At 41.1% G+C, this 26,837-nt stretch overlaps 1 protein-coding gene across 8 annotated transcripts in view; it reads left to right on the top strand.

The window, feature by feature from the left end:
• Nucleotides 1–26,837, top strand: part of Large1 (LARGE xylosyl- and glucuronyltransferase 1) — a 502,729-nt gene that overhangs the window by 412,232 nt on the left and 63,660 nt on the right. For all 8 annotated transcript variants that reach the window (XM_074084325.1, XM_074084329.1, XM_074084326.1 and 5 more), the window contains 2 exons: nucleotides 16,706–16,818; nucleotides 19,292–19,417. In XM_074084325.1, coding sequence (XP_073940426.1) covers nucleotides 16,706–16,818; nucleotides 19,292–19,417 — 239 coding nt within the window. The remainder of the gene's footprint in view (nucleotides 1–16,705; nucleotides 16,819–19,291; nucleotides 19,418–26,837) is intronic.

Below are 26,837 nucleotides of genomic sequence, written 5' to 3'. Positions count from 1 at the left end.
ATATCCTGTACAAAAAGCTTTCCTTTGAGGAAGAGGACTGTTTTACTGGCTGGCCCCACTGCAGTGATGAGAGCAGAGACCCAGAGGAGGTAAGTTACTGTCCCAGTGTCACCCAGCCTGGAGATATCATAGGCCAGATTCAGACCCAGGTCTGTCTGACTCCAACCTAAGCTCTTTACAGCACCCTCTGGGTCAAAAGGCAACAAATGGGCCAAGGATTTCGTCCAGAGACAATACCCTGACAGCAAGGTTTGTGGCCTCTTTTGCCCTAAGTGGAACATAGGCGAACAGTTAACAGAAGATTGGATTTTAATTAAATGGTTTTCTTTGTCCTGGATAAAAGAGGTGCTAGCTGGACCCCCATCCATCTGCACTCACCCAGGACAAATGACCTACCTTCTCAAGAACCTTGAGGATCTTCATTTCAACCAATTTATGTGCAGCACAGCACCTTTTGCAATTAGTCATTCTGCAAATGATCCTTGAGCCTTTGTTGAATACTGCTGAATGGAGCCACTGACTTATTTCAGAAGTCAACTCATTGCTTCATTTGTCAACTCATTTGGAAACATCCTCTGAGTTTGCCTTCTGTATCTGTGATTGCCACTGGTATGTAGCGATGACATCACCTGTGCCCTAGAGAACTCATCATCATGTGGGGGACACACATAAGTGAATAAGATGAGTGTTGCAACTGAATCACATCAGGGTGGAGAGGAGACACCAAGGTGGGTGGCAGGTTCTGCTGGGAGCATAAGAGTGAGAAAAGTGAAGGAAGAATAGCTTAGGATGACCACATGTCCTTCATAGCCAACGTGAAGACAGCAAACTCCTTTGCTTTCTTCTGTCTACCCAACAAGCATGGAGCCCATCCAACTGAGAGCCTCTATGGTGGTCAAGGAGACAAATGGCTCAGGTTCAGCTTTCACCATGTTTCTCCACTCTCCAGTTAACAGAAGTGGAAATCCCTTTCTCAGGATAAAGTTCACCCTGCATTAAGTAAGTCCTTAAAAAAACAATACAGTTTGGCTTCACCACTGCCCTAACTTTGCCATTATTGCACGCTAGAAAAGGTATCATCACTCTTGCCTAAAAGCTGGAACCAGGATCACATTCTTTTTAAAGGATTGGCATCACAACAAAGCTGGTTTTAGTTCTGCCTTCTTTGTCCCCAGCACTAAATGCACACCATGATTATCAAATTTCTAGGAACAGGGCAGCATGTAGATTTGCCCAAGTCAGGCTGGCAAAGAGCAGATAGGTTCATTCATTAGCGCAGGTTCAGACCCCAAAGTGTTGCCATAGCCTGTGGCCGCTGGAGTTCCTTCCCAGGAGACAAGGCCCTGCTTGTGTCCATGGGAATGAGGTCAACAGTCCTAGTTAACATTTGTTGAGCACTTGCTAGGAATGTGGTATTTCAGATGGATTCCTATCTTATCTAACCTTCGCAACACCAGGAGTTAACATTCCTTGCTGTTCCTCCAGTATATCAGCTGGCTCAGGGCCTTTGCATTTGGGGCAAATTCTACCTAACCCCACCCCCATTAGCATGGCATACCATCTTCCTCGTATCTGTCTTCCTTAAATTTCACCACCTCTGAGAAACTTTTTTTGGCCACCCTTTTATTCCATCACATACATTCCTTATCTCTTCTTTGCTTCATTTTTATTATCATATAGCATATTACATGCTTAAGCCACTTACTTTGTTTATTGCATTTTGTCTTCTGTTACCATATAGTTTCCACAAGCATAAGGATCTCTAATTTTATGATGGATTCTAGTGCATAGGAGACTCTTCAAAAGACATTCATTGAATGAAAAAAATTAATGTGATGTGTAAATATTTTACAAGCTAGCAAAGAATAATTTTCAGAAAATAGCTAGTGTGTCCTAGGTTTGTGGGAAACAGGTGATGGATCTAGAGTTAATCTGGGTCTCCTACCTCCAAGTCTTGACAACACTACATTATATTTGACCAAATAAAAAGCCTTCTGTAAACCAATGCCTATACTTCCATTAAAGTTTTCCTTTGAGGTCAACTTAGTACTTCCAAGATAAGAGGAAGTTATGTTAATAGAAGAGGTATTACGTAGACCCTCCTCTGCTCTGGCACTGAGTTTATTGAACTCCAGAAGAAATGAGGCATTATCACAACTCTGGAAGTTCACTCCAGCTCAATACCAATGTAGGTTCTATACTTGTATTAGGAAGACCTACTGTGTGCCACATACTACATTGGAAGCTGTTAGAGCTTATTGTTTAGTGACACAAGGCATCTGCAATAACTTCAGTTTCCATGCTTGTAAACTCAGCCTTATCATCTCAATTTCAATGTAAAAAAATTCAGAGGACTAACTGAAATTACACACAGGTAGCAGTCAAGATCCATCAGACACTGGGTCTAATCGTATTGTTTGAGATATTTTAATGACTGGCCCATTGATAGAGGTGGATGGGCAAGATTAGAGGTATCAACAGAGAAACTGAAGCATCCAGAGACTAGCCGAAGCAGGCAGCTGTTACCAGCTCTGGAAATACATATTATTTTCTTAGGAATGACATAGCAAAGTACAACAGACTGGGTAACTTAAACATCAGAAATGTACTTTCTCACAGTTCTGGAAGCTAGAAGCCCAAGGTCAAGGTGTCAGCAAAGCTGGTTTCCTCTGAGGTCTCTCCCCTTGACTTATTATAAATACCCATCTTATCCCCACATCCTCATGTGGTTCCCCTCTCTATGTATCTGTGTCCTGTCCTCTCATCTTATAAAGACATCAGTTGGATTGAATTAGGGCCCACCTTAAAGTCTTCATTTTAATTTAATCACCTCTTTAAAGATCCTCTCTCCAAATACAGTCACATTCTGAGGCAATGGGAGTTAGGAATTCAACATAAGAATTTGGGGTGGGGGGAGACACAGATTAGTCTGACAGATGCAAAAGGAAGAGCTAATGCTGCTGGAAGCCAGTGAGATCTTCCAGGGAGGAAAGCTGCCCAGCAGAGGCTGAAGCACAAGAGGACACAACCTTTGTCAAAATATCTCAAATGTGAGAACACATAAAGAAGAGCACCCTGGCTCTTCTCCTCACTTCCAGTCTACTGCCAATGCTTTCAGCCAGGACTCAGCCATCAGGGAGCCCAGGTGATTCAAGGAGTAAGACTGAGTCTCCTGGGGCACAAAGAAGGGCAGCAAAATGGCCATACGAGAGGATGAATAGAATCTGCAGTGAACACTAGGGAGTACCCGGCATATGGGAAGCACACAAAAAGTGTTTGTCCTTCCCATCTCATAAGCAGAGGTGAAAAGTAAAGGAGTCCATGGGCTCTGCATACCTCACTGCATGGTCTTTCAGTGTCTGATTTTCTTTGTGCATGAGAGCAAGGCATAATAAGGGAATCCGTGCTTATGTCCTCCATGCATGGTCGCTTTGTTCAAGTTTGAAATTGCAGAGAATTTCTTGCCCTTTCAGCAGCCCATTTGTTCATCGCTTCATCAAGCACTAGTGCATGTTCAGCTGGTCAGAATTATTTGGCCATCCACTCTGTCTCGCCCTTCTTGGTAGGCAAATGAGACATTATCTTGTGCAGTGAAGCATTTGGCCAGTCAAGTAGGGAGAGGCAGACTGATGATTGGTTAAAAAAAAAAAAAAAAAATTTGAACTCCCATGCCAACAAGCAGGTCTGTAGATCTAACTTCTATAGAGAGTTGTAGCCATTTTCAGGAGCTCCTATAAAGCCCAAATACCTGTTATGCCCCTGCCTAGTGGCCCCAAAGTACCATCCTGGGATTTTGCATCTGTCCCCAGCTTTTGCAATCATTGTATGAACTCCATTTTGTTCAGTGGCAATTTTAAAACCAATGTCTTGGAACAGTGTATCTCATTCCCTTATAGCTCCAGAAAACATCTTCTTCCTGAAAGAGACAGGCTGGTCTTTAATAACTACCTTATCTACAGGGGTCTAGGCAAGTCTGGGATGCCTTTCTTCCATGTCAGTGATAGCTTACTTCCAGGTAGACTGGCAGTGAGACACTGCTTTGTCTCAGATCAGGTCTGCTGAGAAACTCAATCTCCTAGTGGGTTTTCTGAGTGGGAGGAGGGAAACCCACACACCACTGAGCGTGATTTGTACTTTGGGTTTCTGACATCATTTGCCATCTAAAATGGGCACAATTACTTAACTTCTTTGACTTAATGATTATATGAAAATCTGAAAAATGACAGTAATAAGTTTGACCCAAGATAACAGCCTAGGTTACTTAGGAATTAAGTTACTCTTGCATGTTCCTCTAAAGCAAGGCAAATGATTTTTAGGTCTTAGTGCTTATGTCACTTTCCTGGGACTGCCATAACAAAATACAGGTTAAGCATTCCTAAGCCAAAATGTGAGATTTGAAATGGTTCAAAATCTTAAATTTTTTTTTTGATCACCAGCATGATACCACAAGTGGAAAATTCCACACCTAACTTCCTGTGACAGGAAACAAAGCACAGGCACACTAAAAAATACTGTGTTATTACCTTCAGACTTTGTGTATAAGACATGTATTAAACACAAAGGAATATTGTGTTAAGACTTTGTTCCCATTCCTGAGACATGTTAATTATGCATATGCAAATATTTCAAAATTCAAAAACATCCAAAACCTGAAACATTTAATCGTCAGAAGGATTTCTGTAGGTATAGTCAAATGATACCACAAGCTACTAATTCTGGAGGCTGGAACTGCAAGTTGAGGTTTTAGCCAGACCATAATTTCTCAGAAGCCTCTAGCCTAAGGCCCTCTGTGCCTTCCCCAGTTCTGCTCGTTCCAGGCAGGCCTTGGCTTGAAGCCCCCTAACTCCAGTGACTACCTCTGTTTCTCGTGACCATCTTTCCTCTATGTCTGTCTCTGTCTCTCCCCCTCTTCTTATGAGGACACCAGCCATTAGGTTGGGGTCCAGCTTAATTGAATAAGACCTCATCTTAATTTGATCCTATCTACAAAGACCTTATTTCCCAATTAAAGTCACATTTATAGGTACTGAGGTTAGGACCTGAACATATCTTTTGGTGGGACGCTATTCAATCTATAAAAACACTTTTCGTCAACTTTTTTTGTTTGCAAGGCACTCCCTGGCTAACAGAAGCTAGTTGTAGAATATATCTGGGTCTGCAGAGTTAACCAGATATTATCCCTTTTGTTTGGAAAATGAGTCTAAAAGGACTAAGATGAGTTTACACTGATAGAGGATGGTAGAGACTTGGAGGAAAAAGAGGAATGAGACAGAAGGAAAGAGGACGAAGGTCTTAGGATATAAGTCTTTGGCCTTTTTTACTATGCATCAACTTTTTTTCTTTGAGCCATCCACTTAGCCTTTCTGAGCCTCAGTTTTCTCAGGGAAATGGGGATGTGGTGAGGCATGGATTTCATAACCTCCTTTCTCCTAGCTTAATACTCTGTGATTCCAAAAAAGACTAGCAAAGTGTGTGGCAATCACCTCCTACCCGAGAATCAGGTCTGAGTTGGTGCATCATTGGATATACAGAACCAGAAAGTCATTTGCCTCCAGTTGGCCTTGGGTGCCACCTTATTTTGAAAGTGGGCAGAGAAATAGATGAAGAACTCCTATAAACCAGTAAGAATGAAGCAGACAACCCAATAGAAAAATGAGCAAAAGACATAAACAGGTTCTTCCCGAAAGAGGATACCCAAATGGGCAGTTCACATGTGAAAAGGTGGTAAGCTTTACTAGTCATTAAGAAAGGCAAATAAAAATCAACAACACAATTATTTATTACACAAAGTATAAGCCATAAGGTCTAAAATGCAAAAGGCCAAAGAATGCCAGTAATTAGCAGGAATACAGAACACTGGGAACTCTCATACGCAAATGGTATGGGTGTAATTAGGAAGAACCACTTTGTACTATCCACTGAAGCTGAGCATAGGCATACCAGTGACTGAAACTCCACTTCTGTACCCTCTGAGGACACTAGAAGACACATTCTAAAATGTTCATAATTGCTTTCAAAACCAGAAACAACCCAGATGTCCATCAGCAATATAATGGATGAACAGAATAAAATATTGTCCTATTGCAGATTATTATACAACACTATCATGGACAGACTCCAACTATGCAATAATATGGATGGATTTCACAAACAACAATATTGAGCCAAAAAGACCAGTCATAAAAAGGGCACTTTGCTATATGATTCAATTTACATAAAATTCAGAAATGGATAAGCCATGGTGTAAGCAGTGGGGATAATGACAGGACAATGAGGGGTGTGGCTGTGAGAAGGATTCTGATCTGTTAGTGATGTTTGCTTTCTTGGTCTGGGTTTTAGTTACAATGGGAAATTTACTTTGTGAAAATTCTTAAAGTGATATAGTATGATCTCTGTAGTTTTCTGAATACATTTTATTATTCAATAAAAAATTTGCTGGGTGTTAGCCCATGCCTGTGATCCTAGCTATTCAAGAGGCAGAGATCAGGAGCATTCTAGTTTAAAGTCAGCCCAGGGGAAAAGTTAGTGAAATCCCATCTCAACAAATAAGCCTAGTGTAGTGAGTGATGCATCTGTAATCCCAGTTGTCCAGGAGGCCATAATAGGTAAATCACAGTCTGAGACTGCCCGCAGGAAAAATGTAGGACTATATCTTGAAAAATAACTGAAGCAAAAAAGGACTGGGGGCATGGCTCAAGTGGTAGAGCATCTGCCTAGCAAGTGCAAGACACTGAGTTCAAACTCCAGTCCCACCACCACCACCACCAAAAAAAAAAAAGTTTGCTGATAAAAGCAAAATGAAAAATGGTCCTCTGCAAATCTCTTTATGTTCCTAGTCTTGTTACAGTTCTTCCCAAATGAGCTCCATCTAGTAAGATGAAGAGGGAGAGCTGTTTTCTTAAAGAGCCATTCACCGTGACATGAGTTCCAAACACAGACTCAATGGGAAGCCATTGTGCCTGCCTAGAGTATAACTCCCTTTCTGTGTTACTCAGCTTTTTCCATACTGTAGCAAATACTTCTGTATAATCAACTTATAAAGAGAAAAGGTTTATTTTGCCTTACAGTTTCGCCCCATGACTTTGAGGGTTGTGGAGGGGCAGCATGTTATGGCAGGAGCCTGTGACAGAGCAGAACTTCCTCATGGCTTGCAGGCAGATGAGAGCAAGAATGGGGCCAAGGGATCCACAAAAGATACTTCTCCAATGACCTAAAGACCTCCCACAGTCTCTACCTTAAGGTTTCACCACCTCCCACTAGTGCCAAGCTGGGACCAAGCCTTTCCACATTGGGCCTTTAGGGGGTCAATGCAGACCCAAACCTTAGCACTCTCTCTCAACACCCAGAGTGCTTTCAAAGTTTTGAGAGCAGGAACCATTGTGTTCTTTGCCTCAGTGGGCCTGGCATGTAGAAGCTGCTCAATCAGTGGTTGTTGAATGAATGAATGAGTGAGCAGATGATCACTAGACTTTTATAAGAATTGAGCATCCCTTTGTACCCTACCCATCCACACTTCCAAAACAGCAAAATCAACAGAAGGTTTCAGGCAGAAGAATTCTCACACATACTCTCTTTCTCTCTCTCACGCGCGCTCTCTCTCTCTCTCTCTCTCTCTCTCTCTCTCTCTCTCTCTCTCGCTATGTGTGTGTGTTTCTCAAAGAGCTTTTGAGAAGGAAAAATTTTAAAAAGCAAAAGTAGATACTACAGAACCTTTTAATTTATATGATCAAAAGTAAGTCCCAGGTGAAATCAGCAGGAGATTTTAAATTAAGTAATTTTTAATAAAACTCACTTATGTATTGGGTCATGCATGTAAAGGGCTCTCTAGTGCTTCAAAGCAGAAGGAAGAAAGTCATGACTGTGAGGCTCATTTTCATAAGCATTTCCAGGATGGAAGCCCATGCATTCCCTAGAGCTTCCTACAGAAAAACTTGCTCAGTGCCCACTTATGTTTTCCCTGGCTCTGACCAGCAAAACCTCAAGAGCCACTGGAGGATTCATCTTCATCTTCAGGTAGTGGCCTTGCAAGACAGATAGGGAGCTGAGGAAATGCAGACAGAAGCCAGGAAGGACTCAAAGTGAATGCAGAAGCAATCTCCTTCCAGTTCCCTGATAAATAACCACCTTGGAGACTCAACATTCACACTGTTACGTGAAATACTGTTTGACTTTTCCCACCATGTCCTAAACTTATTAAAGTTATTTAACCATGCATCCCATAACACTTACTAGCATCCTACAGAATGCTACGGAATCCTACAGCATTCTACTCTGTGGAAAACAGACTTTAGATTAACAAGAAAAAAAAAAAAGGTTTAATCCAAAGCCTGCTTTGAACCTGGTCTGTTGGAGTCATGTAGCCGCTTTGGACTTGGTTTCTCCCCTGGAATCAAGGGAGCTTGTGGTCTGAATCAACCAAACCAGTCCTAACCAGACTCATTTGGCTAAAGGATGAAAGCAGGCTGCAAAGAATGGGAACAAAGGGGGAAGGAAGGAAAGAGAGGGAGGAGAAGAGGAAGGGAGAGAGGAGAGAGAGCAAGAAAATAGTGGCAGAACTCCTTTTTTTAATTTTTATTTTATTCATATGTGCATACAATGTTTGGGTCATTTCTCCCCCCTTCCCCTTGCCCCCTCCGTTACCCCCCTTACCCCTTGCTACCTGGCAGAAACTATTTTGCCCTTATCTCTAATTTTGTTGAAGAGAGAGTATAAGCAATAATAGGAAGGAACAAGGGTTTTTGCTAGTTGAGATAAAGATAGCTATACAGGGAGTTGACTCACATTGATTTCCTGTGCATGTGTGTTACCTTCTAGGTTAATTCTTTTTAATCTAACCTTTTCTCTAGTTCCTGGTCCCCTTCTCTTATTGGCCTCAGTTGCTTTAAAGCATCTGCTTTGGTTTCTCTGCGTTGATAGCAACAAATGCTATCTAGTTTTTTGGGTGTCTTACCTATCCTCACACCTTCCTTGTGTGCTCTCGCTTTATCATGTGCTCAAAGTCCAATCCCCTTGTTGCGTTTGCCCTTGATCTAATGTCCGCATATGAGGGAGAACATACGATTTTTGGTCTTTTGGGCCAGGCTAACCTCACTCAGAATGATGTTCTCCAATTCCATCCATTTACCTGCGAATGATAACATTTCCAGAACTTCTTCTTAACCAGGTTTTCAGACTGCAATTTAAGGCATTCCTCTTAATGAGTAAATTTTACAGTGGTCCCCTGGCCTTGGCAGGCATCCTACCGATGCTGAGAACTCTGGGGAGCAGACTCAGACACAGAAGAAAGAGACTCTACCCAACATGCAGAAGTAGTTGACATGGGTTAGCTCTGAAACACTGTCCTGGTTTAAATATTTCTGAGCACCAGCCAGTTACCATGATCACTTATATAAGGTCAGGCCTAACCTCAACATGCTGTTTCATCTTCACACAGGACTGTCCACAAGGAAGTCCTACTATCTCTGGACTTACTCATGCTTGGCATCCTCCCAGGTTTATAAGTCAGGTCATAGCCTAGCATCTGCTCCAGTCCTTCTAACTTGGACTGGCTCTTCCTTTAGGAGCTGCTGCTTTGTTATGGATTTGGGCCACTGATTAAACTTGGTCTTCCCTACTTAGTCATGGGTGTGGTCACAGACATGCTCATTTGAAGACACACATGCTCCCAGGAAGCAACATGGCATGGTTGAAAAAGACAGTCTCCAGTAGACAGCAGTCACTTGGTAGATGGCAGGCATAATCACCACTGCCATAGTTTACAATTGCACTAACAAAAGTCATTGTTTGGCTCATATAAAAACAATCTTTAAAGCACTCTTCTGTCTGTTCTCTGCATGGACAACACCTTGCCTTCCCTGCCATCTTGGCTATCAAGCTATTTCTCCATATTCCATCTGGGAAGGAGAAACATTGTTCTCTGATCCGCAGATGAAAGTCTACCCTGGACCAGATGTTCACAGGAGAAGCCTTTGATTTTTAATTTATTTATTCATTTATTTATTTCCTATTGGTCTCTTATGCTCTGGGCACGACAGCTGTAGGTAAAGCCCTGCTGGCCCCACACAACCCAGCCAGCCCCACCAAGGCCCTGAGTCTCTGTGCAGAGTACTCCAGGGCAAAGGGCAGATTTCATGGTCCCAGTCTCAGCGACAAGTCTACAAATGGGCAAATGAGGCAGCAGCAAGTGCCAGACAAAGACCAAAGTCAAGCTTTTTGGCACCATCTTCCTCCTGACAACAGAAAAGCAGGATCGACATCTGACTTGGGCATGCATTTCAAAGCCAAGTCTATGTTGAAAAGGTCCAATTTCAGATGGGACTGTTTTCCTTATTTTAACCATTGTTCATTTAAAAAGCTTGTCCCCAGTTTGTGTGCATGACCATAATTTATATTAATTTTAGTGGGAATTATGCATGTTCAGTGAATAGTAATTAGGTACCTTAATAAGGAAATGTATACTTTCTGTAACTGTTATTTATCAAGCTTTCATGTACTCCTTCATACTTCGAAAGCCAATCATTAAATTAGGGTATCTCCTCAGCACCATAGGAGTGAGGTCAATAAATAGTTGGGGTTATGTTTCTCTTAGAAACATTGTTTTTCAGCAGTTTTTAATTATTTAGGGTTTTTTTAGTTATTTACAGTCCTATTTCTCTTAGAAAAGCTGTTTTCCAGCTCTTTTACCACCTGGCGCAAATTTCTAACCTTTGAAGAAACAGACTGATTCTCTTTTAAGCTTCTGTCCATCTGATTATATTTCACATCCTAAGCAGACTCCTTAGCTGCCTAAGAACATAATCTGTGCTCATAATTTCCCATGTGGTGGATTTTCCTTTCTGTGGATGCATCTCTTAGCTGTCACTTGGCATAACCCCAAGGGATCTCCTAATCATTCCGGTTATGATACAGTTAACTGACTATTGTCCAAAAACTGAGAGGGATATAGGCCTGGGAATATGCCAAAATATTGCAGATATTTCAAGTGTCCAGTACATTGTAAAGGGAGATTTTTTTGAAGATTTTTAAAATGATCAGTGAATTCAGATTAGTAAATGAATTACTACATTTGAACATTAATTATTGAGTATTTCTGAATTCAGCATTAATGGATACTGTTCCTACTAACACCAGATACTTTTAAAGATACAGTTTTTCAGTCCTTAGAATCATCTTGCAGTTAATGTGAGATCTACCCCATTACAGTAAAGCATTGGGATCACAGTAGCTTTTTTCAGGGCTCAGTTTTCCAAGATGCTGCAGCTATTTCTTTAAGTTCAGCTTCCGTTTCCTGGGTAGCTCCACAGCCCCTGTGTTCCTGGAACTCCTGCTGCATCAGTCTGAGTCTGTGAGGATATTTATCATATGAATAACTTGTGGCTGATAGTAGCCACAGGTAGATTTATGAACAGACAAATGTTTCCCTGGTGCTAGATAACTCTGTGCAGCCTTCTTTTAAGAGGGGGAAATGGACTAATACCTCTTAAGATCTCCTGTTTCAGTGCAGTGGGAAATATTTGCTGCCTGAGAGACATTCAGCAGCCCATTCCAGCAAAGCCACTGGCCTGAGGAAGAGGCCTGTCTGCTTTGACCTTCATGCTTCCTTCTTTCACATAAATATTCCTCATCATCCTTTAGATTTCAGTGTGGACAGCCATTACTTCAGGAAGCTTCTCCTTAATGCTTCCCAACCACAGTCGTTTTCCCTTTTCCCCAGCTTCCATACTTCTTCCACCTCCCGTGGATCACAGTGCTCTGCATTTTCTTAATTACCTATCTGCCTTCCCTATTAGGCTTTGCTCCCTAAGAACACGGACTGCGTTTTACAAAGCACCAAGCCCCCATTTAACCCAGTGGAAAAAACCACAGGAGGTGCTCAGCAAAGTATCTCTTAAATGAATTATAGAAGAAATAATTTCTGAATACAGGCCCATGATTAAAGACTAGGCAGTGTTCCCAGTAGTCAGTTGTCAGGTCAAGGGCAGCTTGCGGGGTTTGGAAACCCTGAGTCCCATGAACCTGTGTGGGACAAGTAAACATGTATTATTCATGGTTAGTAGGAATCACAGTCTTTCAAAACTTCAAGACAAAAGGAAAAACTGTCCCTGGGCCCTGGTGGCGCAGGGCAAAAGTCTTCATGATGCTGATGCTTAAGATATATCCATCTTAAGCACACTTGCCTAGGTAGGTGGAAGGAAGCATCACAGTACTGTGACATTGGAAGTGTCACCTCCCTTTCCCAACACCTCTGTTTCCACATCTGTCCAAAAGCCTTAATTGTATCTGACCTGCCTCCTTTCGAAAACTTGGTGCTATCAGAGGAGACTCAGGACACTGAAATTCATCAGGTGGTGATATTTTTGTTTGTGAATAGTTTTTGTGTGTTTGGGATCCTGATTCTTGGCTGAAATGAAGAACAGAGGGTTGTATATTTATTAAGTTTCCTGGAATTCCAAGGAGAAAACCACCTGAGGGTTGGCTCATCCCATGTACAGAAACGGAGGGTCAAGGGATTGAAGGTCATTGTGTCAGTTCTGCTGGATGGAATAACCCAGTAAGAGGGAAGAAAATGAACCTGTGGCATGACTTAGATGGGTCTGCTTATGACCAAGGGGTTATGGTTCCTTTTTTTAGAACATCCTGAGTTAATAGAGGGTGTTGATCTTATGGAATGACATGATAAAGCAACATTAAATGTTGGCTTTTCTAAAGCACATTCAGTCATGGTCACTCCCTCACTCAGAATCCTTCACTAGCTCCCAGGAGTCCTCAGCAGGGTTTCCCAACCAGTGTGCCACACAGGGAGGGGGCGCGGGTGAGAACATGTGACAAAATATTTATTCCCTCAGCTGTGGGTTACCTGGGTGGTGTCTTGGGCAGCTGGAAATCCGTAGGTGAGTCTTCTAGCCATAAGCCACCCAATGGGTTATGAAAATATCCTTTTCTATGCAGGTAATGACTTGAAAATGGTGGTATAGCACCTGTTTGGCATAGATTCAGGAGCCTTCCTGATCTATTCCCTGCTCACCTGTTCAGGGTCACATCTCGGCATCAGCCCCAAAGCATTCTACATAAACCATCTTGCCAGTACACTCTTTGTATCTCCCAGCCTTGCCACACTGGCTGTCTCCTCCCTCTATGCTTTTATCGATATTGTTTCCTCAAATACCCGCCCTGCCACCCATACCCACACACACAATCTGTCTAACCAAATGCAGCCCAGGCTGACCTCAGCCTCCCACCTCTGAGTACTATTCGTTATAGCACATACTTTTAGCATTTGCACTCATCACATGCAATTATGATGATATGAGTATCTTATGGATTCACTTATCTTGGTGTTCCTACAAAAGGCCTGGCAAAGATTGAATGTTGCCCTCCAGTAAGCATATGCTGAAATATTTTGAATAAAGCTCAGGAAATTGGGGCAAGTATGAAAGAAAAACAAGTACAAGTGTATTTCTGTTAGTATGCACTTAGTAGATACATAATAAATAAATAATGAATAATAAAAGAAGTGGGGTAAAAGCATTGTAAGTGTAGAATCTGTGAGTCTCAGTAACGGCTTGACTCTAAGACAGAAGGAAGATGAGTGGTTGGAAATGTTTCAAGACAAGTCACGCCGTCAGGACTGAAATCGTCATACAACTTTGGAGGAAATTCAGGAGCAAAGCTTCCATGAGTGTGCCCAACAAGCCGTGAACTGGCATGTGGATATGTACTCCAGCACTGATTTTAATAGCAAAGGCACAGGATATAACCAAAACACGTCCTTCAGTAGGGGAATACATAAGTAAACTATGGTATATTTATAAAGTGAACAAAGAAATGACAACAAGTAAATGTTGAAATACTAACCTGATTAAATCATATAGCCATAACAGTGTGTGGAAAGGCAATTTACAATAGGGAATATGAAATACACTAAAAACACCAAATATTGCTTGCTGTCATATGTAGAGAGAGAAGAAGACTCTAAACCCACATATAAACATGAAACACACCACCACAGGATACTGGTTGCCTCTAAGGAAGATTGGTAGTAGAAAGAGACAATCTTTTGATTACTCTGCTTTTTTAATAGCGAATGTGGCATTTTATTGTATCTGGGTGGTGGGTATTTTTTACATTAGTTTCTCTACTTCTTGTCAAAATAATTCATAATTTTAAAAATTAACCACATGAAATTGAAGGCTGGGTAATTGGGGAAATGGTCTCCCATTTCTGCATTTAGTCCTAGGTGCTGGACCCCACCCCTTTTTCAGGTAGCCTGGCAAGCAGTGCTGAATTGCACCTGCCACCCTTTGCACCATTTAAAAGCATCAATTCTCAGCTTAGTCTTCAGAGACTAATAGATCTACCCCGGACTTCTGTAGAGGCTTCAGAATGTACATTCAAATCTTTCATCAGTATTTATAGCTTTTACCCTCCTCCCCCATTTTTCTGTATATTGGAGTATCAATCCAGCCTAATTTGAATTAGTTTTTGCAACAAGATTTAATCAAATTCTCTTCCACACATTGAACTAGAATCTATTTTTTAATCAATCACCAGTGACTTACATCACTATATTCTCTTACATTGTAACTTGTATTTCTTTCCTCACTCCCTAAAAGAAGCAATCAAATAATATGTTTGTGATCAAGTTTACTGTTTCTTAAACTGTGTCTGTTTGGGGAATGATTGCAGTGGTGTGCTGGAGCTTGTGAGGCTCAGGAGAGAGAACTCCGCACTTCTTTTCCACTTCGTGTTCAAGGACATCACAGTGCTGGTTTGAAATGACCCAAAGTGGGAGTATTCACACCATGGAAATTGGCAAAGGCTACCAATCAAGTTGTTTAGTTTTTTTTTTCCCAGGACAGCTGGTGGTTGATTGTTATCAGCCTAACACAAGGCAACATGACAGTTTTCTGAGTTGTGGGGTACAAGTATCATTTTCCTTCTGTTACACTGTAGAAACTAAATCAAAAAAGAAATCCTGACCAGAGCCCCAGGGCTGCACAGTGACACTGTTGGGACTCTGGAGTAGCAAAAGAAACACTGGCTTTGAAATTAGGCACATCTGAGTTTGGATCTGGTCCAGCTGCTTTTTGAACTGTAAAAGGGACAAGTGTCTTAAGTTAGCTACTTCATTTCCTTCCTGATAAAATAGGATGGCAAAATCTACTTTATAAAGATTTGGGGTCATTAAAGAAAATGGCATGTGGAAAAAAAACCCAACAAAGCATAAAGGAGATTTGCAATAGACATAATTCACCCACTGACTTACAAATTCAGATCTCTGTCTATTCTCCCATTCTTCCCATAGCCGTATATACATTTTATTTCAACTCATCTGACCAAACACCCTTCTCAGTGGTGAATATACTTTGTCCAAATGCATGCCACTAGAAAAAGAAGAAGTCTTATTAGAGTCTATATTTATGTCTCGTTTGGGGAATCACTTTCATTGCTAGAATCTTAGAAGTATGTGTACTAGATACCAACTAAGATCATTTTTAACTGTCCAGAGTTTCCTCCCATGACCATTCTGCTGAGCCAAGCATTCTGACAAGGACTGATTTGGAGCCCCATGGGTGTAACAATTCCATCCTCCATATTGATGCTGTGGCCTGCAGGAAAATGCTCTTCGCTTTTCATGTTCTGAGTCCTGGGCCACCCTTGGACTGGCCTTGTTGTAGACAACTGTTTCTAAGTCACTCAGCTGAAGTAAATTGCACTCTACCTTTTTAATTGTAACTGATATTTTGTGGATACTTAGTTGTCTTAACATTTTTAATAATATAAAAGGATAAACAGTGGGCATAGTCTCCCTGTAACATGAACTATTCACTCTGGTCCTTCCCCACAAAAAAGTAACTGTAAAAAGAAAGGGACAAGGAAGAAGAAACAAACACTTCTTATTAGTTTCTTACAAACTCAAAAGCTTGGAGTTTGTGTTGAAAGATGCATTATTACCCCTGCCTTCCTGGGGATTAAGCTATGTGCTGATTGTCAGTGAACCCTCTTGAAGTCAGAAACACTGAGGCAGGCCCACGTGACTGCTCAGTAATTGTCAAGCAACCAGGAATGATGTAAGCAGCAAAATCATGGAAGAGCTACTTTTTAATCTTTAAAGATAAATGATAAACATTGTATAAGTACCAGGTATCAGCTAAAGTAAGGGTGCCGTATCTCTAGAGAAAAACAGGAGAGACCCTAATGCCGGGCATAGCTAGTGTGTTTATTATTCTGTTATTGTTATAATAAAATAAACCTAACATGAATTTCCTTTGTAACCACGTTTACCTATACAGTGCATTGGCCTTAAGTCCATTCACACTGTGCTACCATCACCACCATCCATTTCCAGAGCTTTCTGATGAGCAAGTGTGCTCATCTCACTTAATCTTTGCAATAACCCTTAAGGGTTTGTGCTACTTTCTCATACCAAGGTGAGGATGTTTCAGAGGCTTGATATAGTCTCACACTGAATACCTGGCTGAGCCTAGGATTGAACCCAGGGTGTGTTCATCTCCAAACTATATGCCCCACATGGTAAAGCCCCACTGGCTGAGATTTTGGAGGGAAAACTTACCTGTCACCATGATTAGGCCTCCTCTGTGCCCACACTGCTCCCAAGAGACTGCGCTGTATTGCAGAGGTGTGCCTGACTGTGTCTCACTGTTGGCTTTTGCTCCTCTGTCCTCTGTCCTATCCTGTTGCCCAGGGGTGATTCTACTGCTTCTGGATAAGCTGCGGAAGATGAAATGGGAGCAGATGTGGAGGCTGACAGCAGAAAGAGAGCTCATGGGTATGCTGTCTACATCCTTGGCTGACCAGGTGAGTAGCCTGAGTGCCCTTGTGTTAGCACATAGTGTGTTGTCACTACCACAAATACCAGAGGCAATCAAAGTAGAAGGAGAAAAGGATTTTTGTTTTTGTTTATTGTGTTGTTTCAAGACACTATGTAGCCCAGGCTAGCCTCAAACTTGCAGTCCTCCTGCCTCTGCCTCCTGAGTGCCGGGATTAGGCCAAAAAGGTTTATTTTGACTCATAGTTTTGGAGGTTTCAGTCCATGGTCAGTTGGTCCTGTTGTTATTGGACCTGCAGCAAGGCAAAAACATCATGCAAGAACACACAGAAAAGCCGAAGTACTCACCTCATGGTTAGGACACAAAAGAGAGGAAGAATAAACTTGGTTGCCACAGTCCTCCTCAAGGGCACATCCCCTATGACCTGAGGATCCTCCACTAGAGAAGTTTCACCACCTTAGGAGCTGAGCATGATGGCCTAGGTATCAATACGCCTATAATCCCAGCTGGCATAGGTAAAAGAACCTGGGTCTAAGGCTGGCCCCAGATGAGATCACAATACCCTATCTAAAAATAACTAAAGTAGAAAGGGGCTGAAAGTGTGGCTTAAGCTACAGCAAGATCCTAAGTTTAAACTCCAGTACAGACAAAAAAAGAAATTCCACACCTCCAATAGAAAAAAAAGGAGGATCAAATTTTTAACATATAGGTGTTTGGGGGCTATTCCAGATCCACACTATAGCAATTGGTGTGTTCCTCAAGGAAACCTGAAAGCAGATAAGTCTGAATTACTTTTCTACCTATTGTGTGACTCTACATAGTTGGATTTAGCTGCCTCCCACACTTGCTGGGCTAAGCTAAGAGCTCTGCTCACTTGTTCATCCTCTTGTTCATTCATCTGCTCATTCAGCAGATTTCCACTAAGCACCATATACAACAGAGCCACGTAGAAGAAGGATGACATAGATAAATGAAGGACACCATCCTTGACCTCAGAGCTCATAGTTTATTGAAACAGAAATGTAAGTGGATGGCAGTCTGCTGTGTTCAGAGGCCACCATCTTTATTGCAGTGTGGAAGCACCTACTCCCTGAGGACCCAGAAAGCCAGTGTATTTCCCAAACAAGATTTCAGTTGCCTCTTTGGCAAACAGAGTGTGACATTACAGCCAAGCCTCATTCTAAGACCTTATACCAGTGACCCTGAAGCTCAATGCAATTACATTGAAGTAAAAAGGAAAACCTCTTGACTCCGGAAACCTTCCTTTTACTCAGGAAGTCTGACAAACACCTTGAACGTCACCAAACTCTTAACAAATATTCATCAAAAACCCACTTCTCATTGGATGCCCTGGAAAGGCCAGGGCTGCCATCTTTGACCTTGAACCTACCAGGATCACTCACTGAGATTTCATTTTGCTGTAGTATTGGTGGCTATCTTGAGATGTGAAGATGATTTTTCTGGGTTTTCTGCATTTGGTCCTTGCCTTTTCATAGAATGAGGGAACTTACTTGCCACATTTTTTGTTCAGCATTCAATTGCCTTCTTTGTCAAATTCCTACAAAGTTTTCTAATGCAGAGGAAATAAGAAATTCTGCAGGGTTACTTCACTATGTTTTTTTAGCATTACTATTCACTGTTTCCCAAGGAGCCAGAAACTGATTTTCTTTTCTACACAGTGAGATTCAGCATCATGAATGAGTTAAATAAAAACAAATGACTCAGGTGCTATCTTAAACCTGAAGGGAAACTTGTCTGCCATCCTCATATTTTAAGTCAGGTCACAATGACTTGAGTGTATCCCCAAAAGCTAGCAATTGTATGTCCATATCCAGTGAGGATAGTTTGTTCACTCATCTTCTGCCAGAAAGGCCCATAATTCACCCCCGGCACCACCTGTCAGCAGCTAGTTGATAAGTACGACCCTGTGTGAGAGTTTGGAGAAGAACCCAAAAGAGGAGAAACCTTCCAGACAAGTCAGAGTTGGATTTTCAAAATATGGAGTGTGTACTCTGGATGCCATGGCCTGCAGGAATTCAAGCAACATCCATCACCGAGCCCACCAAAAGCCCCAGGAAAGAGCTACTGGGAGGGACGAACTGTAATTTGTCTCAACCCTTTGGATGAGTTGAGCCACTTGTCATCATTCAGGAGGCTCGGGATGGGTAACATAGGGCTCCTGGATAGTATGGGATGAGGGGAGGAAAAGATACTTTATTTATTATATGCCCGTGAGCACAGGAAAGTTGCTCCCAGCTCTCTAGGGGATGCTTTATGTGACCAGCAGCACTCATGAGCACCAAGTCAGTCTGGAGCATTCTCCTGTCTCTGTCCAAACATTATTGCTCTGTTCTTGTAGATAACAGGCAAGAGAAATGCCCACAGAGCAAGCTTGCCTGCACCTACCACAAGATGCTTAAGAAATGCCCTCCCCCATGAGAATCAAAACTGTAAGTCGAACCCACCGACCACCCTGACTGTGTCTGGTTTTCATCCTCCAGGATATCTTCAATGCTGTCATCAAACAAAATCCCTTCCTTGTGTATCAGCTCCCCTGCTTTTGGAACGTGCAGCTGTCGGACCACACCCGATCTGAGCAGTGCTACAGAGACGTGTCTGATCTAAAGGTGGGTCAAGATGGGCCATGCTTGGGACATGGGTCACATCTTCAGAGGTGGGGCAAGGGCCCCACAGTGAGCAGAGGAAAGCCAGGTCTGGGGGACCTGTCGGGGAACAGATGTCTGTGAGCATGTGTGCAGTGTGGTGAAAGATAAGGCCACAGAAAAGCAAAAAGAATATGCTTTTCCTCTCTGGGTTTTTTGTGTATATGCGTATGCCATGCTCTTGTTTAGGCTTTCTAGAAAGGAAAAAAAAAAAATCCTTGAGTAAGAACCAGCTGTGTGGTTATTCTTCTTGCCATCTGCTGCCAGCTGTTTTGGTTCATGTCAGCTCTCCACATCCATTCATTTACCTCACGTGAAAACATTGATGGACCTGTGCCAGGTGGTGTAGATATGTATGTGAACAACTTCCTACTTACAAGTCACTCATGGCTTAGAGGAGGAGAGAAACGTATAAGGAAATAGGGATAAAGGCATAACAGTTGCAAGCATAGGTATGGGAAGTCAGAGCAGAGAATGCAAGGGTAAATGTCTCAGTCTACCTCCCAAAGGACAATGACAGGAAAGCCTTTATCATGGCTCTGTAGGTACCAAACACTGTGGTAGGACCTGGCTGGAAAAAGATGAAGCCAGAGTGTATCCATTATGTTCTCCTATAGATAACCCTGCATAACAAACTATTTTAATTGTGGCTCAGATCACAGGCACTTACTTAGTTGATAAGCCTACACACTGGACAGTTCTCTCATTTTCTCTGGTTTAGCCAAGTGGCCATGGTCAGTTTCAGTTTGGGTGGTTGGTGGCTGAGGCAACTGAGCTGTTCTCCATTGCCCCCTCTGTACCATCAGCAGGCTTGGCAGGCTATGTTCTGGGAAGGTAGAAGTGGAAGAGAAAACCCTGGTACACAAAAGGAAACCTTGAGTCACTGCTACTAATGATCAACTGGTCAAAGTAATCATAAGTCTACTCCCAGTGTTAGGAACGTGTAAGAATCCCCTAGCTACAAGGGGACAAGAGAAGAATTTGCTACAGCAATTAAGCGATGAGACACAAATTTGAACATAGTCCTGTCTAACGCCAGTGCCTTTGCCTCTGAGGTTATGTCAGGAAAGGATTAAATGCATGCATCCCTAGAGAGTTTATTTCCTTTAAAACTTTTATTCATTACCCATATGACACTACAGAAGCAATAATTGCAAATTTTTTTAAAGGACACAGCTCTTAAGCCTTGCTTTCATAAAAACCAGCCGTTGCCAGTTGGCTTCTGGTCCATGTCCACATGTGCATCCTATGTCTTATTTGTAGTCTTAATGCGCATTGAATTCTGTTTTCTGCTTTTCATTTGTTTTATATCATAAGCACTTTCTGGGTCAGCCACATTTCATTAGTAAATGTCATATCCACCGATTGCCTAATAATCCATTGCTTACCCATCATTCCCTTAACCTCGGTAAATGTTCACTAGTACAAACTGTGTTGTAACAAATGTCTTTTTCCAAAATATCTCTGTCATCCTTTCAAAATATTTTTGTACCTTCCCTTCCCAGGAGTGACATCACAGAGTCAAAAAGAAAGAGAAGGTTTTGATTCTGTTTGTCTTATTTTATTTTTCACTATACTACAAGTTCATTGCAAAATATTAGGAAGTATTTGAAGCAGAAATATCTATATCATTCATTCTTTCAACACTTATGAAACACTTATGTGTATTTCATGTGCTTGTTAGACATAAGGAAAATAGGTAAAAGAGACAATATTTCTAAGAAAATTGTAAACTATGAAGTTTGGAGGGGAAGAAAATAAAGCCAGCCCTGTAAAAAACATCTGAAAAACTCTTTTTACAATATTTTGAAAGCGTAGTTGATCTGTCCATAAAGTAAGTAAGGACTGTAGAGACCAGAAACAGTGGTAATTTGTGAATCCAGAAAGGTCAGCAGAGAGCAGCTAAAGAAGGCATTTACCCTGGGGGTGATCTGCTGATCCCTGGTGACTAAGAGTGTGGTTTAAAGGTAGGCATGGTATTCATAGCATAACCATTTAAAAGAAAAGAAAGACAATAAAAGCATAGAAATAGAGACAGTGGGGGAAATAGCAAGAAATCTACTTGCTAGAAATAACTCCAATTATATCAATAATCAAATAAATGTAAACTAATGTTGGTAATGAAAAGTCAGATTTTCAAATTAAACATGGGAAACTATATCCAGCATATGCTGTTTACATGAAACATATGTAACCAGTTGCAACTGTCAATCTTTGATGACAGTAAAAGTATGGAAAAAAGATTTTCAAGGAAATGTCCCAAAGAAAGCTATGATGACTATAGTGATGGCATATAAAACATTAGGAAGGAAAGAGATGGTCACAACTTAAAGAGTTTACTGGGAAGATACAAGAATTGTAATCTTTTATACATCTCATGCTATATCACAAGCATCTTTATTTAAATATATGCACATGGAGACATATACATATTTATATATATTTTAATATTTTATCCACATATTCAAAGCTCACTAGAATGGCAAAGAAAAGAAATGGATGACTCTACTATCATAATGGAATATTTTAATATATCCTTTACAAATACCAAAAGTTCAAATAGTCAAAAAAAAATTAATAAAAATATGGGCAATTTGAACTACATAGTTAACACACTTGATTTATTGGACAAGTAAAGAACCCATTCTTCACAATTAGAGAATGGGTCTTGTTCTCAAGCTCATACTGAACATTTATTAAAATATAACTATGTACCAGACCAGAAAGCAAACCTCAGTATATTTTAAAGATTCATATTTTACCATAGTGCTCCTAAAAAAGTACAATTAAATTAGAAGGCTATAACAATATGATAAAAAGCATGTATTTGATGAAAATTGAGGACCACTTCTAACTTCTTCATAGTTCTAAACAGAAATCATAATTGAAACTGATAACTACCTAGAGACTAGATAAAAATAAAACAGTACATGTCAAAATGACTGGAATGAATAAACATGTAGGAAAATATATAACATTAAGTGTTTGTATTAAAAAGAAAATTAATATGCCAAGTTTACTACTTAGGATGATATATTACAGACACTAGAATAAATTCAAAGGGAATAAAAGGACATAAAGAAGATAAGAGCAGAAATTGATTAATAAATTATTCAATAAAATCAAAAGTTAGTTCTCTGAAATGGACCAATAAAATAGGCAAAGCAGTGGTAGGACTCATCCAGGAAAAAAAAGAGAAATCATCAAGAAATTATTAATATGGCATAAATTCAGATTCATTGACTCACTCCATAAATGTTTTGAGCAAGTCAGTCTTCTGAGTTCTAGTACACAAAAAAGATTAATGTAAACAAACACTTGCTTCATGGAGCTTTCAAGCCAATAGATAAAGAAGAATTGTAGAAGCTAATCAAATACTGTGAACATTATGTCAATAAATTTAAAAACGTATACAAAATGGACAAATTCCTAGAGATATAAAGTGTACCAAAACTAATTGAAGTGAGAAACTACATATGTGGATTGTCTTCTAGCCACTAAACCTTCTTTTCAAAGGGTATTTCCAATTTCAAATGAACAGTTCCAGAGAATAGCAAAACAGGAATACCTTTTAAAGAATTCTATTAGTCCAGGATATCCTTGATGCCAAAATTAGACAAGGAGAGTTATATGAAAATTGCAGGCCAGTTTCACTCCTGAATATAGATATAAAAAATCTTAAGCAAAATATTAGCAAGTCAAACCCAGCCATGTAGAAAATAGATAATGTATCATGGCCAAGTTTGGTTTATTCCAAGAAAGACAAGGGTGATTTACCATTGAAAAAATACGCAAGTGTCATGAGCACGTTAACGGATTACAAGAGGAACACCATATGATCACCGAAATAGATGTAAGAAAGTTATTCAGGAGTTAAATGCTCATTCACATTAAAACCTCTCACAAGTTTAGTAGCCAAATGATTAACAAAACAGTGGTAGCCCAGGAACACTCACACATCCATGAAAATTTGATACATGAAAACGTGGCATTGCTGAACGCTGGAGAAGGGATTTAAGTGTTCTCGAACTGGTTCCAAGACACCAGATTATCCACATGGAAGAAAAAAATTCAAAAGGTTCCCTGACTCACACCATGTGCAAAATTCAGTCCTAGTAGATTAAAGACTTAAAAGTGAAAGGCCAAATTAACTTTTATTTGAAAGGGCAGTCCTGAGACCTCAGAATAAGTAAGAATTTATCCAACAAGACATGGGGACCCATTCCAAGTTAGCTGATTGTCAGTTAAAGCAAGAATCATAACCAATGTTGAATTTTTTCTTTTTCATTTCTAGGCCAGGTTCTTTGAGCTGCTGAGGAGTAGTATATTATCTTGCATAAGCCACCCTCATTATGCATCTTCTAGGATTATTATAACTCTTTCCTTAAAAGTGGAGATAGAATTTAAGGACTCTTGCAAAGCCATGCAAGAACAGTCTTTCTTCTACTCTTTGCCTTATCCACACCTAATGAAAAGCAAACTTTTTAGGGCTTCTTTTCCTGGAGTTGTTACAAAGCACTCAACCACCTTTCATAGAAATAACAATTCTTCTTGCACTTATATATCATTAATTCAAAGAGTGTTTCATTAACAGTAATTACATTAGAAACACAAGAAATAACACCTTTGCTAGCCAATACAGCTGGCTTCTGGTGACAGCAGAACTCAGTATATAGGAGCAGACGCCCTCCACATCCTTCTGAGGACAACTCCCCAGCCTTGGCGTCTCTTCTGCCCTGGGTATCAGCCGAGACCATTGTGAGGAGGTTGGTTAAGAGAACTTCAAAGAGGAAGTTCATGTAGGAGGCACAAGTGTAGGAGCTTGTGGAACCAAGTGAGTCTGTAAGTACTGATGAGGATCCTACTTTGTTACCAGCTGAGGGACTTGAATAGATCACTTAATGTCTCCCAGGTTCAGTTACGTTCTCATTAAAATAGAGGCCATTGTTCTTGGCCGTATTCTCAGCCCTCCCTTGAGTGCTCCTGGAAATGCACTTGACTTCACCTCCAGCTTTGCTATGTCAAAGACCTTCATTTTTATCTCTTTGGTTCTAATGCTTCATGACTCAGCTTCCCTGACTTAACCTAAAAGGGAAAAGGAACATCCTATGTCTCTTTACCAGGACCGCAAACACTTAGGAGACCAGCAAAGTGTCCCTTTAGAAAAGGCAGCATGGGAGAGAGTCTGTGGGACTCTGTTCTGTCCTCCTGTCTTCCAGACCATAGATTGAAACCCTGGCCAGAAACAGTTGGTAATGACCTGAATCTGTGATGTGAGCAGGGGTCCATGCTGAGTCTGTGGGTATCATTGGAGGTCCATGCTCAGTAAACCACCGTTCCTATGCCCAGTAAAGTCACAATCTGTTGAGAGCCAACTGGTGAGTAAATAGAAATTTTTGATACAGCCTGCTAAATGCCATGATGTGAGGAAGTGGAGGCGGCTGAAAGAAAAAGAGGAGGGGATCCCAGTGGGGATCCAAACTCCTGACACCTAAACCCTACTCCTTCCTCATATTCTGTCTTCATTCCCCTCCTCAGCCCCAAAGTGTCCTATCTAAACCACTCTTCCTCTCCTGTGTGCCCCTGAAACTGAGAGTATGTGCAGGGTGCAGAAGAATGGAAGCCTAAATGCGAGTTAGAAATAGTAAAGCCAAGGCTGAGTGGGCAAGCCACAGGACCCAGGCTACCACTTCAGAAGCATCTGTGCAGAATGTACTGAGTGCCTTCTAGAGTCAACAGGACGTACATTGCAGAGGAAGTCAGGGGTCACAGGTGCCTCCTGGACCTCAGGAGATGTAAGGAGATTGCCAGGTAGATTGAGTGGGAATGGCGTTCCAGGCATGTTCAAAACTGAGGCCAAATAAGGTGATTTTGTAAGTCAGAAAATTAAGGAACCTATAGATTAAGTCATTTACTTGCCCAGAGTCATGCGGTGAAATATGGCAGAGCTGAGGTTCCAGTACTCTGGGACCAGAGCTCTTTCCTCTGATCCAGGACTGAGTTTCTAACAAAACACATTTCCCAAGGAAAACATAAGATGTAATGCTATGATGCTATAGGATTGTTCTGTGTGAGCCACCTTTGGATTAACTGGATTTTGAGGGCTAATTCAGAACCAAGACCCTTCTTCTTGAAGGAGCATTTGAATTTTAAGCAATAGACTCAGAGGCTGAATTCTAGACCCCAATCAATTTATAAATTGGGAACTGAGTAGGCCTAAAAGAAAAATCCTAAGACAGAAAGAGAAAAAGTAAGAGCAGTCATGCCATCTACACAGGAAAGTGATGTTTTCCTAAAGGGATTTTGTAGCATTTGCATAAAAAGTAGCCCATAAGCCAAGTCTTAAAACATTTTATGGTACTTAGAGACATGTGAGTTTCCACACCTTTTGAGGAAGATGAGGCACTGCTGTTAGCATACTGGACATGCCACAGCTAAGCAGACTGCAGTGAAAAATGAGACAAAAGAAACCAAGGAGAGCGTAATAAGAATGATGAATGGTGAGGCTGATTTTGGAGGATTAGAATGGATTGAAGAAGAAAAAAAGAGTTGGTTTGGGGGAGAAGATTTAAAATCTAGAATCCCCAACCTCCAACCAGACCTCTTACAGTTCAGGCCAGTGCTGTTTAATGTCATTGCTTGACCTTAGTGCAGGAGCTCAAGGTTATTTAATGATCTCTGTGCACAGGATGGCAGCGAATACACTCAAGGAGTCCTCCTGACTAAATATGAGCCTCTGGGCTGCTTTGGGCTCTGCTGCACTGTGGTTCACACCTTTGAGTCACTCACACACCAAACAGACATTGCAGAGCACCCACTTCAGGCCTGGTTGTGGGGCTGTCATTGAGTTCTTTAGCCTGTCATAATCCCATCCCCTCATCTGATAGAGTAGGAAAGAAGCCCTTACTTTACAGAGGACATATAAAGACTTAGAGGGATAGCAATACGCAAAGCAGTGATGACAGGGCTGTGAGACACAGAGTGAACCTGTTAGTCCTCTTGCAAAATAAATAAATAAATCAGTATTGTTCTTCCTCTCTTGGAATAGTTTTCAGTCAGCTGTGGGTAAAAACTTGGTAGCAAGGGCTCTTCTCACTCATTTGTCCCAACATTCTCATTTCACAGATAAGGGAAGTAGAGACCCAAACAATACTAGTTGGGGGCACAACTGGAACAAATTCCTGAACATGTGCCCTAATGTCCTGTCGAAAATGGCAGGTTAAGTAGACAGGGCTTTGATCATTTAAACTGTAGTCCTTTGGTTCTCCTCACCACCCATGCATACTTTGCTCATTTGGTTATTTTTAGAGCTTATCTCCTTTGGGTTTTCTTGATACAGGTTATCCATCATTGGCTTTGTTACACATAGCCAATGTGACTCAGA

The sequence above is a fragment of the Castor canadensis genome, chromosome 8 (genome assembly GCF_047511655.1).
Source record: "Castor canadensis chromosome 8, mCasCan1.hap1v2, whole genome shotgun sequence".
Classification (NCBI taxonomy): Eukaryota; Metazoa; Chordata; class Mammalia; order Rodentia; family Castoridae; genus Castor; species Castor canadensis.
Note: the sequence above shows the minus strand (reverse complement) of the source record. Positions and strands in the feature narration are given on the sequence as shown.